The sequence below is a fragment of the Grus americana genome, chromosome Z (genome assembly GCF_028858705.1).
Source record: "Grus americana isolate bGruAme1 chromosome Z, bGruAme1.mat, whole genome shotgun sequence".
Classification (NCBI taxonomy): Eukaryota; Metazoa; Chordata; class Aves; order Gruiformes; family Gruidae; genus Grus; species Grus americana.
This window is the reverse complement of record NC_072891.1, coordinates 19,230,942-19,243,471: the sequence shown is the minus strand read 5'-3', so window position 1 is coordinate 19,243,471 and position 12,530 is coordinate 19,230,942. Positions and strand designations below refer to the sequence as shown.

At 36.5% G+C, this 12,530-nt stretch overlaps 1 protein-coding gene across 2 annotated transcripts in view; it reads right to left on the bottom strand.

Moving 5' to 3' along the window:
- The window catches only part of ITGA1 (integrin subunit alpha 1), a 73,123-nt gene that overhangs the window by 18,613 nt on the left and 41,980 nt on the right, over positions 1–12,530 (bottom strand). For both annotated transcript variants that reach the window (XM_054809080.1, XM_054809081.1), the window contains 7 exons: positions 11,674–11,839; positions 7,379–7,452; positions 5,217–5,361; positions 3,904–4,046; positions 2,505–2,648; positions 1,018–1,272; positions 455–585 (listed from right to left, as the gene is read on the bottom strand). In XM_054809080.1, coding sequence (XP_054665055.1) covers positions 455–585; positions 1,018–1,272; positions 2,505–2,648; positions 3,904–4,046; positions 5,217–5,361; positions 7,379–7,452; positions 11,674–11,839 — 1,058 coding nt within the window. The remainder of the gene's footprint in view (positions 1–454; positions 586–1,017; positions 1,273–2,504; positions 2,649–3,903; positions 4,047–5,216; positions 5,362–7,378; positions 7,453–11,673; positions 11,840–12,530) is intronic.

Genomic DNA, 12,530 nt, shown 5'->3' with positions numbered 1-12,530 from the left:
TTTCCAAGATTTTCTGTAGGGAGTCAAACTAGAGTTTTCTCATTAAATAAGTTTTCCTAGTGATCCCTTTATATTTGAACCTGTCCTTGATATTGCTAATAAGATAATATGCAATATAGTGTGAAAAGGAGAACACTTAGAGGTTTTTTTCGATTTTACTTAATGCCACAAATGGAATCTGTTTCTATTTTGAATATGGTCTAGGAGGACAAGGCCTTCATACTAGGCTAATAATGTTTCTAAAAACATTCCTATATTTATTAGTGTTATCCATTAGGTTTTATACTTGTTCCTCCAGAGAGACATGAAAATATGAAGATTCACAGCCAGTGTCAAAGAATGAGATGAAATCAATGTCCTCACAACAGTCCAAACAGTTGTGCATTCAAGTTACATCGGTATCCCAAGACAAATGGTTATTTTCTGGCCTGACAGCTGCTGTGATCATCCCTACCAGAAGAGGGCAGCCCCACCAAGGCCTCCAATGGTGACATCAATCAGCCCGTCATCGTTTAAATCCATTTCTCCATGCACAGACTGGCCAAAAAATTTCACTTTTTCCCCATCTCCACCTGATGCAATACGCTGTGAAAAGCATTAAGACGTTTATGCAGTGCATATTGAATGATTTTATAAGAACATTCAAGACGCATTTGTTGGCAGTCAAATGGCTTTTAGACTCTTTAAATGTATTAAATTTTCATTACAATACTCCTAAAACAGTTACCATGATGATGAACTACTATAAATTTTCAGAACTGCAAAATATCTACTCTTCTGGCTTTACAGAAGATTTCGGAAGGTTTCTAATAAAAATGTGCAAATATACTTTCTAACATTTTTAGAGTTAAATTCAGTTAAATCAAACTGAGTTTAAAAGCACAGGGCATTTTAAAAAAGAAGCTGTCATAACAGGTGAAGTCACAGTTTGATTCTATGTTGGAAAGACATGGGAAAACAGGATTTGTTCTACATATACTTAGTGTGGCTGCCAATCTGTAAAGTTTTACTTCATACCTGAGAGTACTTTTTACTGATTGTGTTGCCATGACCATGATAAATATAAACAGCTCCCCGATGATCATCCTCTAAGGGAGAACCTATTACAATGTCATTATATCCATCAAGGTTGAGATCCTTGACTGCAGCAATTGCAGTCCCGAAGCGTGCACCGCAAGGCTCATTCTTAAAAACTTTGCAGGTGTCTTGTTTTAATGGTGAACAGCATGTTTGCTTTACAGGTTCAAGACTCATCTGATATTCAAACTTCGTCTGTGAAAGAACAGAGTTAGAGTTTATGGCTTTCCATCAACATTTTAGCAATGCAGGCTTTTAAGAGCTCCTGTCCAGAAGACTGATGAATTAAATGAAATGATTACATCCTATTCCTAGTGATTGAGCACACTGTAGAAACCGTGATTCTATAACTATAATTCAAACCTTCTTTCTGAGCAGTGGGTGTGAAAGACATTCTTGCTCCCTCTCTTTCTGCATTTAGATGCTTCAGCATGTTTCTTGAAGCTAGAGGTTCACAGGAAAGCATAGTGTCATAACAATATTTGGATGTTATTGTAAGTAAACCATTTCATTCTTAAGATAGTGTAAAGAGTTCTTCTAAAGGCATTCTCTTAATCCAAGAAGTGAGCCAAGTTTCTGATGAAACACAGATGGTAATATTCTTATTCCAGAACAAAAGACAGCATTTCTCTTACATAGACTGAATTCTGTCCTCAGTAGACACATACTCCATGGCCTAAAATATATATTCTTTGGGTCCAGTGTGCATCCTAGACCAAAACCACGCATACAGTATGGTATGTAACCAATCTTTCCAAGAGATTGGCCCCAGGAGTTCCATTCTGGAGACTAGCAGCAGCAAGCAGTTGCTGCGTCTCCTTTATTTGGAGATGGATAAAAGAAAGCACAGGAAAAACAGATTTCAAACTCTCACATTACTAGAGGATATGGAATTTTTGTTTTCTTGCCAATCCTATTCACCAGCAATTTGTTGTTAGCAACATGAATGTAGAAACTGGAAAAGTTCCTTGTCAAATAGATCCAGTCTCTTCAGGTCCTTTTCTTGCAATAGTATTTTAGGAGATCATCATTGCTAGGACATATTTTGAAGACAAAAAAGAAGGACATATTGCTATGACATATTTTGAAGAAAAAAAAGAAGAGGAAGTATGCATAGCCATTGGAAGAAGAGACTTATTGAATTAATAAGCTGAGGTGTAGCTGGTATATTCCTCAATCTAGTTGTGACATGGTTAAAAGCTGTTGGATGTATGGAGTTTAGCTCTAGGTTGGTAAGCAAGTCACAAGGATACCGGAGCACAGTGGATGGATGGATAAGCCCTACTGTTCCCTCGATAGTCAAAATCCTGTTTCTCTTTTTTCAAGAAGTCATCTTCCCCAGCTCTAATTATCATATTTCTTTAAAATAAGGATATGAAGACAGTAAAGAGCATGCTCTGTACCTGGTCAATAACCATCATCCTTACCTTGTTCAGACCATAAACATATACTTTCCCTTGCTCCTCTTTCTCAGTTCCCATATACATAGGAGCTCCAACAAGAAGAAGGTCTGTAAATGAGTCCCTGTTGATGTCAATTGTGGTAATAACACCCCCAAAGTATGACCCAATCTGCAGGAAAATACAATGTATAAATCGGAGACAGTCAGCAACAGCATGCAACATTTCTTATTCAGAGACCTGTTTTACGGTTGCTTGCAACAATACCAAATGTTAACCATGAGGCAGAAATTTTCTGTGCCACCTAGATCTTTTTGGTCTGTTTGTCTTTGAAGCTTGTTTTCTGTTTATGGTTTGTTGTCAGATTTTTTTATTTAAGAATGGCCCATTCAATTTTCAACTCTCCTGAGTGTGAAAGGTACAAATGGTGCCTTCTACCTGCTAAGGGGAGTAGAACCTCTTAAGACAGCATTTGAATAGAAGTGTCTTGGGGAAGCTAGTTTTCTCTTCAGTCCCAACAATAATACATAGAAGAAGCAAAATCGATGATCTGAGGCTTACCAGGGGAAATAGGTAGGATGGTGGGCAAAAGCTCTGAGACAACACAGTGCAGTCTCCAAAATTCCTAAGTTGCCACTAAATGCAGAGGAACAAGATCTACACAAACAGCTAGATACATTCATGAGGTGGGTACAAGGTGTGAGATTTATCTGATTGTACTTCACAGCTAAGCTAGACAACATGAGAAGCAAGATGCATCTCATCTCACAGAAGACGCTTCAAGTAGGCCAGATCCCTCAAACCTCAAAAATGCCTACTTTCCTTCATTGACTCTGAAAGGATTGATTGATTAGCTGAGTGAAAATTAGGCAACCTGAATTCTCCTGAAAGAAGTTTGTACTGCAGCCTGGGGAAACCCGAGTAGGCAGATCCTTCAACCCTCATCTGCATAATATTATACTACCATCTTTAATTCTGTGATTACATGTTGTTTTTTTCCTACAGAAACAGCCCTCAGACAGCTGTTACTCAATATAACAAGTGGCTGTTCAATATTTCATGCTATCCCAGCCGATGCTGTCTCACAGAACCCTGCTTGTTGCACCCGTTTCCTGCCATTGACGTACCCCTTCCACTCAGCAGACAGTCCAGAGTTAGCTAGTTGCAAGTACAGAGATAGCTACAACCAGTTTGACACTGGTGAAGGTTTAACCCTCAAAGAGAAAATTTCCAAGGGTCTCCGACTACCGTAGAGTCCACTTCCCATTACTTACTATACCAGAGCATCTACCCAACCTTTCCTTCTGATCTTGCTTACAACTCCGAGGTTCATTTGCTTTTCTGATGTAGAGTTCTCATTTGAAATCATTATTACTGTTTCTCATGCCATATTGCTCTCATATGTTAATCATGAATGCATACTTACTTGTTCTCCATTTAACCTCTGAAGTACTTGTACCTCTCTTCCTTCCATTGTATAAATGATAACTTGGCCAGTGTGATTGTACCGTGGCTGTCCTGCTATGTACAGTACGCCTCCAGGTGTCAATGCTGAATTCACAGTATATCCTAGGAAGCAGAAAAGAAATCAAGATGCAGTACACACAGAATGCATCAGAAATACTTGCTGTGATTCAGAGCCTTTTTAAGGCTTATTGTACAACTAGATGTTTAGCCCTACTTATGCTAGAGAATAACAGCAGAGCTAATTAAAAGGGCTGGATGTGTATTTGCCTACAGTCTCAGGGTCAGGAGCACCACTGTGTTATTAAACCTGTTCACAGGCTGGTGAGTCATGTTCACTTTGCCATTCTCACACAGTGTAAGAATATGATGGTACTGATGAAACAACTCACGAATAGCTGGCTGAAAAGCTGCTTTCAAAGAGCAGTTGTCACTGGCTCACTGTCAAACTGATGGATTCTTCCAAATGTGATCCTGGGGGAGCTGTTTAATATTAACAACAATTTGACAACTTGGGTGAAGGAAGACTTAAAAAAATTGCAGATGAATGAAAACTGTGGCAGAGTTGCAAGTATTATGGAATGTAGGATCTAAATTTAAAATGACCTTACCAAATCTGAGATATTAAAAAAATAGCTAATGGCATTCTGCAAAGAAGACAAACAGTGTACTTAATAAAAAAAAAAGAAATTATTCTAGTGTTCACTCTTCATCGGTGAAAATGTGGCTTAAATAAGATAACAGAATCATGAGGTGTAGAAAGCAAGACCTAGAGGAGAGAGCAAGGCCACGGGTGCTTTTTGGTAGAAAAGGCTGGGAGGAAAACAATAGCCTGCCAATACACAAAACATCATTATAAAAAATAGTTGTAAACAGTTGTTCTTGTCCATTGAGTGACATGAAACAGCTTAATTTTAAGCAAAGATTTAGACTGAATATTATATAAAACTTTTTAACTATCAAGGTTAGAAAAACTTGGTAAGAATACTAGAGGAATCTATGAAATCTTCTCTGAAGAGATTATACATCTGTATTGGGGAAAGTCTAGATACAGTTAGTTCTGTAAGTGTTTGTACTAGTTTTTTGATTGTAGAAGTAGTATTTTTTTAAAAAAGGACAAGAAAATCATACAGTAGACACGTCCATATATTATAAATTTTCGCAAGCTCCTAGAATATAAGATAATACTCTGTAAGATAGTCTTTGTGAATGAGATTTGAGAGAGGTCTTGTAGCATTTGTCAAAAATTTTTGTAAGATGGGCTATTTCTCTTACCTAGATAGGCTGCAAGGGGTTCATTTTTTTCTGAAAGCCTGTCACGAAAAGTGTGATTAGTTGGCATTGAAATACCACTGTCCTTCACCATGAGCACTGTGCCATTCCAGTCATATGCTCCAACTGCTCCAAGCATGATCCAGTCCTTATGCAGAGAAAAACAAGAAGCCAGTTCTCTATGTGAACCATCTTTAGACATTTATTGATCACAACGCTCATATCTGGGTAATGCTTCCTGTATGCTTACATACGTAGCTGTGTTTTTTCTATTATAGTATGGCCCCTACAATCATAGTATGTCTCCCACTTTTTGTTAAAAATGCACCCAACTTGAAAAAGAAAAAGAAAGAAAAAAAAAGATAAAGAAAAAAAAGAAAAAGAAAAGAAAAAGAAAAAAGAAAAAAGAAAAAAGAGAAAGAGAAAGAGAAAAAAGAAAAAGAAAGAGAAGGAGAAAGAGAAAGAGAAAAAAGAAAAAGAAAAAGAAAAAGAAAAAAGAAAAAAGAAAAAAGAAAAAAGAAAAAAGAAAAAAGAAAAAAGAAAAAAGAAAAAGAAAAAAAAAGAAAAAGAAAAAGAAAAAAAAGAAAAAGGGCCACTCAGGAAAAGCAGCAAATGAAACACAGGTCTTACAACTTCAGGCCACCATTCCAGGCCAAACAGAAAGACAAAAGGGAGATTTAGCAAAGCTAATCAGAGAATACAACACTTAAATGCATTCCCCAGACAAACTTTCCGAAACTTGAGCCTTACTCTGTTGATTCTGTGCATCCTGTGCATTGTGCAAGAGCCTTTAGTCAATGAGAAATGGTTTGCTGATCTTTCTTGCCTAAAGGCATGAATGTGGCCTTCTAGGTAAGACAGACAGCAGAGACCCTGAGTCTGTCAATGCAGCAAGGACTGAAGACCCACTTCTGAAGTGAGGTTCTGATGACAGCAAGTCAGTTATTTGTGACCTTCAAGAATATGCTCTAGCAAATAGATAATCTTACAAATAATCCTCATGCTCCCCATCAAGATAGTATTTGTTTCTAAGGTCTGATACACCATCTGAAGAATCATGTGTAACGTAGTGCAGACAGTAAAAATGAACGTAAAGTACTTCTGCAATAAAGTATTTATGTTAAATCATATTGAAGGTCTTATATTGTCTTTTTTGCCAGTGATACACTGAGCTGTATACAAAGCCACGTTGCAGGTTTTCCTACGCATGTCAGTTTATCTTGGATTGCTAGTTGGTTCAGTTCAGTTACTCTCCTATCGTGTTCTTTTCCACTGTCACTACTTTTATGTATCTTTAAAACTTAACTCTTCCCAGTTCTTTTGATCTCATGTTAAATTTTAATTTCATTGGTGCACACTGAGCAGATCATCACAATGATTTTTCAAGAATAAATAAAATACATAGGGTGGATTTTCTGCTAATACAGATTCCCAGGGATTTTTGTATCCCAATTTAATAAATATTCAATGAGTTAGCAGATCTAAGAATATGTTCTGTTTCTAATAATGCAGATCACATCCATGACAGAAATATCCTTTTTATGTATCTTCTGTCTAAATTTCACCAATACAATGCAATATCAATTTATAAATTAACATTTATAGAGAACAGTCTTATAGTTCATAGAATCCTAGAATGGTTTGGGTTGGAAGGGACCTTAAAGACCATCTAGTTCCAACCCCCCTGCCATGGGCAGGGACACCCTCCACTAGACCACGGTGCCCAAAGCGCCATCCAACCTGGCCTTGAACACTTTCAGGGATGGGGCATCCACAGCTTCTCTGGGCAACCCGTTCCAGTGCCTCACCACTCTAACAGTAAAGAATTTCTTCCTTATATCCAATCTAAATCTACCCTATTTCAGTTTAAAAACGTTTCCCCTTGTCTTTCTCTGTCTTAATGTATTACAGACTATTCTCCTGATAGGAAGTTCTATGGGGGCATTAAATTTATAGTTCATGTGAAGAAGGTACTTATTCTCTTAATCTTTCATTGTTTATAATCATTCTTTACATGATTTTTTACCAAAAAATAACTGGATTATGGGAAATTTCCAACAGCAAACAGGACTTTACAAAGAATTCTGAAATACTTACTGCATATTCATGCCATCACCAACAAAAATGTACTTTGTAAAAGAACTATTTTCAAACAGCTTGTTTACCTGAGAATAATGAGCACTGAAACCAGCTTGAGACATTTCCATTTCAAATGAGGCTGCCTGCTGGTCTGTTGTTGCTATTAAACAGAAAAAAATAAGTTTCAAAAATAGATTAGTTTCAATCTCAAAAAGTATCTGAATAGTGTAATGAAAATGCTCATGTGATAGTAAGGGATAGCATAATTCACTAGAATATCCAGTGAATATAGTTTGCCATAGATTTTTATAATAAATACAGAAATTAAGATCTGTATTAAATGCTACCATTAAGTATGAGAGTTTCCATTTTAAGATCATGTCTCAGAATTTGTCCAAGAAATATTTCTGGGCTAAAACTGACCAGATTTGACCTCAGGCTGATGGTAAATATGTTTGGAATGTTTGATTAATATGGTTAAGCCATTTTCCACTTGAGCTAAGCGAATAATAAAACACCAGCCATGTAACCCTGGCCTTGTATTCAAGTAACTAAAAACTCGTAGGCAGCTGGTAGAACTTTAAATGAAAAACACTTGATGTTTGTATGAATCTTTGCAAAAAACAACACAGGAAAATCTCAACTGTCCAAGATTCATAAGCCTCAGGGAAGGGCTTGGGAACTATAATACTGCCCAGAAAGTTACAAGAAAATCTTCCTGTTTCTCTTAAATGACTTTGAATAAAAAAGGTATCAGGTGATTTAGTACGACTTTCAGTATCTTGTCAGGTAGTCATACGCTAGTTATTAAACTCTAGTTGGCTGCTTTGCTCCCAGGTACACTTGAAATATCATCAGGGAACAGAAAGGTCTACCTCTTCCTCCACTTAAAAGCAACACTCAAGGACTGTTTTGCCACCTTAAGCACCACAAGTAAGGTAACGATATTCTGCATATTGATTCCTCCTTGAGAGTGACATATGGGAATAGGCAGTAGAGGGGAACTATGAAATCTGCTCTGATGCTTGTCCAGGAAGAGTTCGCAATTGGCTACCAGGTGACTGCTGAGGCGAACCTCCAACTGTGTGAATGAAACTGAGGCATAGCAAGCCATGGCTGCATGAATTTCAGGCATCTGGACTATTAAATAATACTGAACTTTTGATACTCAGCAACTAAACCACAGAGGTTGCTCCCTGGGACATGATGTCTTTGCTTATTATTGGGATTTATAGCCAGTCATAGGAAGTAGACATGATCTCAAACACAAAATGTTTGACACACAAACAAAAGCAATCATGTTTCACAAGATGTAGCTGCTTTGCTAAGTCTGAAAAAGTCCTTCTTAAGCATGAAACTCTTAAGTTGCACATTTGCTGATAAACAATATTTTCAAGCAGTAGAGGATGCTCCTTAATGAGCTGAGAAAGACAGGACTCTCACAGTCTGAGGCAGAGGACAATGCCAGTACTGTTGGTGTGTGCAGCTCTGAATGCTGCTTAGATAATGGCCCCCAGTCTAACTTTCCATTGAGTTTCAAACTGCCAAGCACCCTACAAAGGATATTTTGTGTAAAAACATTTGTGCCTGCCTACGGGTTGGATAAAACATAAAATTGCTGTTAAAACCAGAAGTCCATGCCATGAGACACAGAGGCATATGAAAAAGATTAAGTGTAAAAATCCACTGGCTGTCAAGTATGGGTTTTTGTTGGATTTGATTTTTCAAATCTCTTGCAATTTTCCTTTGCATTTTTTAAAGGCCAAAACCAAAAAGAAAATAAGAAATCCAAGAAAAAAAATTCAAGTGTACTACTATACTAGCAAGAGGCTATTCAGATTGCGAATTTAAACAGATCCAGATACAGAATTTCAAGAATCAAGGTTCCTGTAACAGAAGTTAATTCAGCTACAATGTATGGTGTTAATTAATCTTTTCTACATTGCACACATCCAATAAGCTGAATTGTCACCAAAAAGCTGGGTGGGACAGAATTAATCTGCTTTTCTCCCCCACCACAAAAATGCATCTATGGACACAGTTGCAAATCTAGAATAACCCCTAAAATGCTTTGGGAGGGGACAGGAAACCATGCCTGAAGAAGCATCAGAAAGTGATTTAGTCAGCACCTTCTAGCTCCAGCCCTACCAACCCATTGGAGCAACTCAACCTTGCTATGTTTTGACAAAAAGCTAAGATCCCATTTTCAGTTTGTATTTTGGTTCCCTTGCAGCCAGAATATGTGATTTCTGGGACTTTCGCAGGTGAAGGAGGCAACATTTCTTGTCTCATATCACGGGTGTCTTATACAGAAACCTTAGCACATCTCTGAGTTCCTACTGAAAATCTGGATATCAAGAAGCCTTCTGAGAGTGGTGAAAATAGTTTTCCACATATTTTGTTTCAAATATATATTTTCTGTAATTCAGCCAAGTCTATATAAAATAAAAATTGAAAATAAGAGAAATATATCAAAGCACAAATATCCTAACAGTTTGTAATAGGTTTACATTAAATAAAAAGTAATAATATCCAAAAAGTACATATTTATTACTGCATCTTTTGCAGAAAATTAAAGCTGACTTCAAGGAGTGCTGCAGAACTTGTTGATATTTAAGAAGTACAATATGCTTAAAGTACCAAAATACTGAAGGACGTGATGATGAGGATTAGTCATCTTTAGAGCTGACTATCATATAAACAGATAACATTTATACAATTTAATTAAACAGTTAGTTTCACCACCATCAATATGACTACTTTTTTTGGATATTTTATTAAGCTACAGACTTTGTTTAATGTTCAAATGTTTTGTAATTTTTTTTTTTTTTTATAATTAGAGGAATGAATTAATAAAGTCAATGGAAGGATCAGAGCTCATGATATAAAGCACTCCCCACCAGCAGGGAGTTCAAGCCAGTACAATTTACTCCACGATTTGGAGGCTGGGGTTTCATGTGACAGACAGGCACTACCTAATGGCTGCTGATTGCTAAGAGGGACAAGGTGGACTCTGACAAAGCGAGACCATTTCTTCCAGTGGCATCTGGTTGTTCAAAGGGTAGAGCTATGGCGTGAAACTTGAATTTGAGTAGAGCCATGTCCAGAAACTCAGTCATGTTAGGTCTTATATCCTTTGTCTGCTGTCATGACTAGCAGTTGATTAACTTTTCATTCTATATCCATTATATTTTATTCTATTAATGAAAGACAATGATTCTTCTCATTTTTATAGAAGTACAAAGCACAAACTGAAGACTAAGTTTTCAATTTCTGTTTGAACAACTATTTTTCCACTGAAAGTGTATTCTTCGTAGTAAACAGGGACTTAACAAAAGAGCCTCCTATTCAATGAACTTTGAAGTACTCAGTAAGCTTAAGTAGGCTAAACTTTGGGCTTTAGCGAGAGTAAATTCTCCTCAAATTAATCTGTTTCAAAAGTGAGGAAACAAAATCTTCCAGAAAGTAAAAAGAAAAGAACATATAAACTGGAAAAAATATTTAGTAATAATCAGCTGAAATTAGTAATATTTGATCAAGCCAAATGATACACACACAAAAATACCTAAATATGTCTGAGAAATATAACTCCAATTTAAAAAACTTTAAAATACTCTCTCATATTTGTACTATTTCTTATCTTTCAAGTTAATATTATCTTTTGTTTCCACACTTTTCCAGTTATTTGGAAAGTTGAGATGTTGAGAAGAATAAGTCCAAATAGATGGATGTTCTCTTTGTATGACACAAATCTCTTCAGAGTTGTCCAATATAATTTATAACAAATAAACTCAGTCTTCTGTTTCCAGTAGCGTGCTTGGAACAAATGGAGATTTGCATAGCGTGGCTTAATTTGGATGGAGAATGTAAGCAGACATTATGAGAGAATGACTTTTCTGTGCTAAAATCTGAGTATCACACACATTTCCAAAGGAAAGATATATGTTGTCCACTCTATGCACCAAGTCCATGTTAACTTGTATAGCAAAGTAATACGCTGTAATTAATAACTAACCAAAAAAAGAACCTAAATGTATAGGCAGATGAACACATGATCATGGGGTAATCAGGATATGGTCTGGCAATGCTTTTTTACCTAAGGGAAGGCAACGTCATGTTTACCCCAGCTAGAACTGGTAATGGTTACTTACCCTTTTAGGCTATTGTCTCCACAGGCTCTTACCCATCTGAATATATTTCACATCATTATCTATGTTTTTGATGTCTATTGTAAAACATTTTTATGATCAGCATGAACAAAATACCCACATAATACATTTTATGCAGCACAAAACATTGCAAAGGAAGATAAAACCACGTGGTTTTCTATTTGCTTCAGTTGTAATGCAGGCATGAAGTAAAATTTTAAATAATGTCATACCTTCCAGGGCAAATATTCTCTCTCCAAGTGCTTCAACAATAGTTACAAGAGCTAATTCATCCGAGACATTGAAGAAATGCTTTTCAGTAGGCTTACTGGCAATTGATTTTATTTCCTCTACAAATTTCTCAGTACTTAAATTTCCTCTGCTGTAGCTGCCAAGAATCTAAAGACAATTTAAAGAAAAAAAAAAGTCAAAGATACATTTTATAACCTGTGTTAAAGGATACCTTTGAGGCAAGTTGTCAGAGAATCATAGAATCACAGAATGGTTTGGGTTGGAAGGGACCTTAAAGATCATCTAGTTCCAACCCCCCTGCCATGGGCAGGGACACCTTCCACTAGACCACGTCACCCAAAGCCTCAGAATATTGGGAAATAATATAACCTTAATTTGTTGTGTTAAAACCTCCCTCAAATTGATTTAAAACCATTCTTTTCCAATGAGAACAGAACTGTATGAGGTCTTAGTTGTTTTTCTGAAAATATCAACAATAGCAAACAAAACAACTGTATGGTGTAATGTCTCCTCAACTGTTCTTTTTCTTCCTTCTTCATAAAATTCTAATGATTTATTCTATGATTCTATGTTTTGTTGAAGTAAGCCTTAATTTAGGAAAAAAGCAACACAACACCACCCAAACCAGAATACACAATTGCGCTGGCTTCTGCATAGGTACCACCAGTTCTCCTTATAACATGGTACCGGAGCAATTAATGACAAGTTAATTAGGCATAGAATAATGCTTTTTTTTGTGTGCAGACACAACAACACTTGCATTCAGTGTTAACAACTCCATCACAGTACAAAACTTTAGATTTGGTTTGCAGTTTTAACACCACTGCTGTAAAAATTC